General features: G+C 30.2%; 3 protein-coding genes across 4 annotated transcripts in view; 1 reads left to right on the forward strand and 2 right to left on the reverse strand.

Moving 5' to 3' along the window:
* LOC143154006 (uncharacterized) overlaps positions 1–5,584 on the reverse strand; it is an 82,057-nt gene that overhangs the window by 63,831 nt on the left and 12,642 nt on the right. The gene's annotated exons all lie outside the window — the stretch shown is intronic.
* Rnft2 (ring finger protein, transmembrane 2) lies at positions 312–2,983 on the forward strand. Of its 2 annotated transcripts, none has more exons than XM_076325557.1 (4): positions 312–522; positions 1,016–2,053; positions 2,122–2,334; positions 2,410–2,983. In XM_076325557.1, exons 2-4 carry the CDS (start codon positions 1,370–1,372, stop codon positions 2,641–2,643), a joined length of 1,131 nt encoding a protein of 376 aa, XP_076181672.1. In that variant the 5' UTR covers positions 312–522; positions 1,016–1,369; the 3' UTR covers positions 2,644–2,983. The 2 variants fall into 2 exon arrangements, with proteins under 2 accessions (XP_076181672.1, XP_076181671.1); XM_076325556.1 differs by having other exon boundaries at positions 2,122–2,337; positions 2,410–2,972.
* On the reverse strand, positions 3,303–5,101 carry LOC143153917 (uncharacterized). Its single transcript, XM_076325555.1, has 2 exons — positions 3,641–5,101; positions 3,303–3,561 (listed from the first exon to the last, which is right to left on the reverse strand). Exons 1-2 carry the CDS (start codon positions 4,783–4,785, stop codon positions 3,432–3,434), a joined length of 1,275 nt encoding a protein of 424 aa, XP_076181670.1. The 5' UTR covers positions 4,786–5,101; the 3' UTR covers positions 3,303–3,431.

Raw genomic sequence — 5,584 nt, forward strand, 5'->3', positions numbered from 1 at the left:
TCGTACTTCTTATCGCATTTTTTCGTACATTATTAAAAAATTACAAATATATACATATATTCCACATAAAAAAATTTCATCTTTGTCATGCCTACCAAATTTTGTTTCGGTATATTGAATATAATACAAAATATGACGGGTAACTTATTTAATCTCGGAAGTGTGTTATTTCCTCAACGTTGTTGTAATATTTATACAAGATAATGATTTTTCTAAGCTTTGCTTTAGTAAGGCTTCTACGAATTAAAAAGTCACGGTTATCAAATATAATATTTTGTTGGTAAGACTGTTGTATATGAATTAGTTATACATACTTTAGATTTACGCATAAAATCGTAAGAAAAATTAGACGAAGGGTAACTTCAAAACTGGCGCTTAACGTAGGTGTTCAGTTGATATCTAATTAAGCAAGAATAATTTCGAAGAAAATGGCGGAACTGAATACGTATACACGTTAAAAATTATGAATTAAACTTTCGGAGAAATTCCTATTGCATGATCATATTGGTAAGGAGTGTAAAAGTTAGTATTTCGTATTACGTTCTAACAACTTAATAAACGATTTATTACGGAAGACTAGTACGTCGGTCTCTTCGTTTGGTTATGATTTCTAACTGATTGCTCTCTAGTAACGAATATGCGATATCCTTGCTTATGCAATTTACCATATGTTTTGCCAATATTGAAGTTACATAGATATCTAAACGAAGATTTGTTGTGACGTTAATCGATGCGTCCCATAGAAAGTGTAACAAAAAAATCTCTATCGTATGTTAACCCCTTTCCAAGTCATAAACGTTTATAAAAATCATTTTTGCGTTTACGTGAATAGAGAGAGTAATTTATTTTTAATAATTGTTGAGTAAACTGTGACCTGCAATCGTTAAAAGCAAAACATTTTTAAAGTGCTTTGGTAAAGGATACTTGTGCTCATGTTTTTGTGGAGTAAAATCATCTCTAAATAATAAATTATGATTCGTGTTAACTTAAGCATAATGAATTGTTGTAATTTTAGATATAGAGTGTGTGGATAATGTACAATTGCAAGAAATCATCAATGTGCCTTGCAATCCAACAGTGTCTCATGTAACAAATACGAGTGACATTAGGCAATCTTCAGGATTACTGATGACATATTCATCGATTGGAACTCGATCTGTACCATTTATTAATATCAGGGGGTTTGAATTATAGTAATAAAACTATGGAACACTCTAGAATATTTACAAATAATATATCTTATACCATAGAAGAGATCAGACCTTTTACAGAATATGTACGTGTTGTAAGTGCAATTTCAAAATATATTTTATAAATATATTTAATATATTTATATAATTCATAAAGTTCGTTATTAAACTTTCAAAGAATGCAAAGTTCATCGAATGTAATACCTCCTTCATCTGATAATTATATAATTAATGTTGAAGATCAACCAAGTGGTTCATATCCACATGATACTTCAACACATGACAATCATCATCATCATCATCAAACTACTACAGACAATTTTTTAAATAATATTCGTGAAGCTGCAAATGAGGTTATGGGTGAAAGCCAAAACAATAATAGTAATATTGCCATTAATCATAATAATAACAATAATAATAATAATACAGAGGAAAATTCTGCAGGAGCAGCACAAATTGGTCTAGATACGCGTGCATTACTTACAGTATTTCAAAAATACATCCCTCTTGTTTTTATTCTTTTTATCAAAGTACTTTACGATCATAGGGTTGGTATATTAAACTTCATAGTATTACTTGTTACATTTAATCATGCTAATAACGTTGTGAAACGTGAAATTAGAAAACAACATAATAAAAGTTGGATGTCACTTTTATTTATTACATGTTGCATACTTGGATGTATGCGTTTTATTAATTTTGAATATGCACAACACACATTTTTTTCATACACCCAACCTCTTACAATCTGGGAATTGTTGTGGTCAGTTTTGATAACAGATTTTATTTTGAAATTAATTACTGTTATTTGTAAAATTTTTGTAACATGTTTACCTGCAAAACTGCTGACGCTTCGGAAAAGGGTAAGTTTTAATATCAAATTGTTTAATGACATTAATACACTAAAAACTGAAAGAAAATGTTGCTTTAGGGAAAGTATTATCTCATGGTCGAAGCAACATCTCAACTTTATCGATGTGGTGCGCCTATCCAGTCATGGCTATATTATTTCTTTGAAGGATATCAAGGACCTGAAAAAATTCTGGGAGTATTTTTCTCTATATTATATACAGTGAGCAAAGGAAAAGATTTATTATCCAGTGCAAAGTTTTTTCAAGCCGCCATTTGTAAATTATTTCAAAATGTAGTATGTTTCCTACTTTCCTTTTAATAAGACTTAAACAAACTTACAAATAGTTATTAATTTATTATTTTACAGAATTTGGGTGTGTCACCGTCAAAAGAAGAGTTAATAGCATCTGGTGGTATTTGTGCAGTTTGTCATGAGGAATATTCAATGCCAGTAATTTTGCATTGTAAACATATTTTCTGCGAGACATGTGTTTTAAGGTGGTTAGATATAGAACGTTCATGTCCGTTATGCCGTGCTAATATCACGGACGATCCTATTTATCGCGATGGCCATACAACTCATTCTATTCAATTATATTGACTGTCATGTAATATACATATAATTATCTACGCTTTTTAAAGTTCTGATATTATTCATAAAAGCTTATGTTAAGCATTTCATTTACAGATAAAATTTTCTTTAGTTCTTTGTAACATTTTTATCTTCACATGATTTACTTAACTATCTTTAATATACTAATGACAAATATCTGCAACGAGGTAAATTTAATGTTTTCAAGATCTTTAATAAGGAAATAAAAACATAATTTTTACACATCGGAGATTTGAACAAAACTTGATCGATAAATGTATAAATTTTATAGATTTGTAAAATATTCTGTACATAAGAACTAAGTAATAGAACTATTCGTATAAAATAATAAAATTTATATTTTAAAACTGTTGTATCAAATATTATTTAACTTTTTATTTACGAAAATAATATAACTGGCTCATTGAGATGATAAATAGTTACGAATTTTGTTCAAATGTACTATTACGTCACGTTCAGTGTCTGCATATATTTAAAAGTTATTTCATACATGACAATAAACATAGTATGAAAGAGATATGATTGTATAAAACTGACTTAAACTCTAAACTGTTTTCGTTGCTGATTATATTTCAACATTTGGTCATCAACACTATGGATGAAGTGTTATGTGCAAGTAATATAATTAAAATCACACTGTAGACAGGTGTCATTAATGTACAACATAAGTATTTTCTCTGAGACATTATAAAACATATTGTCATACAGGACTTTAACACTGACAATAAAGTAATTATTATGTACGGGTATTACTTTAGTATACATAGAAAAATAGTTCATAAAACATTGGTTTTTAAGCGTGCCTGGAAATAATCTCCATCTCCTTTAGTCGCTTGTTTATTTATTTCTTTATGACGTTCCCTACTCACTATTTCTTCTAAGACTTCTCCATCACCTTTAATTAACCTATGGAAATATAAAATTAATTATTTGTCATATACCACATCATATTAATTGAAATAAATCTAGGTTTTATCAAAATTACCTGTATCTTCCAGTTTCTTCGTCGTAAACTCTGCGTATTATGCTTTGTTTCTTTTCCCACTCCTCTTTCGTCATTGGTGCCATTGCCTTTGACTTTTCCGACACATCTTGTAAACTGTCTTTAGAAATACTTTCTTTGGACTTGTCATTATTGCGTGATTTTTTCTTAGAAGATGATTTTTTTAGTTTTTTCTTCAACTTCTTCTTCATTCGTTTCTTCTTCCTGCGTTTCTTCATAGCTTTCTTTAACTTCTTGGCTTTTCTTTTAGCTTTCTTACGTTTTCTTTCATCCTCTGAAGTATCGGTACTACTACTGCTGTAACTACTGCTGCTGCTGCTGCTACTGGAACTACTGCTACTACTCTCACTAGTAGTACTGCTCACACTAGAGGAACTTGAAGCAGATAAAGACCGTTTTCTCTTTGACTTTTTACGAGTAGGATGATCAGTCTTTTCTAGCATGTCTTCTTCTTTCTTCTTTTCCTTCCCTTTTGAATAAGTATCATCCATATCACCTTTTTTTGATTCCATTTTATCATTGTTAGAATGTTTTAAATGCCTTTCTTTTGAGTTGCTCTCTCTCGAATGTTCGCTGGAATCTTTTACATCTCTCTGATAATCTTGGTTCTGATTGCTTCTACTTCTGGATCTATCGTAAGGTGGTCTTCTACTAGTATGGTTTGAAAACCTATTGCCTCTCCTTTCATTATTATATCTATTATATTGTGAGTTATTGTGCATTCTATTTCTATCATAAAATCCAGAGTGTTTATACGGTCGATAACCAAAGTTGCGTTTTCGATTATCCATGAATCCACTACGTCCTTTATAATATCCTCTACCCTCTCTTGCATTCATTCGGTACGATCTAAATCCATTTTCGTACCTTTTATCCCATTTGTCGCTTCTTTTATCTCTGTCATTTTGGTGTTTAGCTTCATGACTGGAGACACTAGATGAACTCGAACTGCTCGAGCTACTTCTATGTTTTGATTTCTTTCTCTTATCTTTACTACATGTGTTGCGTCTCTTTTTCTTCACATCAGAATCGTCACTCTGTGAAGACACTGATTGCCTTCTGTCCCTTTCTTCCTTAGTTTTAGTGCACTGTTCTGATCGCGAATCACTTTTTTCTCTATTACTCATTGTAATTTCTTACTAACTTTCTACGATACATAAATCTATCTTAGATTTAATTTTTACGTTTTTTATTGTGTATTTACCGCTCCGTTGCATCGATGATTAACCTTCTACATTATAACCGAAGTTTTCGCACTGGAAATTATTCTCGAACGGAATGATAGATAAGAGTCATTCATAAACGAATGCGTTAACAATAAACTAGCGTAAAATAATTCTTGAATATTTGCACACTATCAATATTCCGAAACATCCCGCTGGCACGTAACCGCAACTAACCTTGATCTAGCAAATTACAACTGTCTTCTTCATCGATTTCCATTTTAAAAATTTGTCGTAAGTTAAGGCAACCTTTCATGATAAAGCGACGCGCGAGAGACTTAGGGTTTTTCACTACTTTTCTTTCAGCCATTGGCAACGATCAATTATAAAACACATTTTGCGATACAATATTAATTAATATGCTATATTTTAATTTTATAATGTTTTAATCATCTTTTTATTTATCAATTTGTTTCTAAGAAGATTTAACTAACATATCGTACACTCAAATACTAGAACAATTATTTGAAAGAGAAATTCTCTTCGATTTTGTTATTTTATTTTGAATTTTATAAAAATTATATTCTTCTTTTGGATGTGTAGTTAATAGACATTCAATTATTTTTATCATTTCTGGTTAAGGTTGAAATCCCCAAACATGTTTTTTATATTGATATAAGAACATTTCTAATACTGTTTTGCACCTGTAAATTGATTTGTGTCATTCATATACACTTAGAATTCTATATGCAAAGAAAAAAAA

This window comes from Ptiloglossa arizonensis, chromosome 13, assembly GCF_051014685.1.
Source record: "Ptiloglossa arizonensis isolate GNS036 chromosome 13, iyPtiAriz1_principal, whole genome shotgun sequence".
NCBI classification, from domain to species: domain Eukaryota; kingdom Metazoa; phylum Arthropoda; class Insecta; order Hymenoptera; family Colletidae; genus Ptiloglossa; species Ptiloglossa arizonensis.

Excerpts from the sequence above, each read along its gene's own strand:
- Rnft2 (XM_076325556.1), top strand. The coding sequence starts at position 1,370 with ATGCAAAGTTCATCGAATGTAATACCTCCTTCATCTGATAATTATATA. Across the intron at positions 2,054-2,121 it reads TGCTGACGCTTCGGAAAAGG|GGAAAGTATTATCTCATGGT; the intron begins GTAAGTTTTAAT and ends ATGTTGCTTTAG. Across the intron at positions 2,338-2,409 it reads GTAAATTATTTCAAAATGTA|AATTTGGGTGTGTCACCGTC; the intron begins GTATGTTTCCTA and ends ATTATTTTACAG.
- LOC143153917 (XM_076325555.1), bottom strand. The coding sequence starts at position 4,785 with ATGAGTAATAGAGAAAAAAGTGATTCGCGATCAGAACAGTGCACTAAA. Across the intron at positions 3,562-3,640 it reads GAAGAAACTGGAAGATACAG|GTTAATTAAAGGTGATGGAG; the intron begins GTAATTTTGATA and ends ATATTTCCATAG.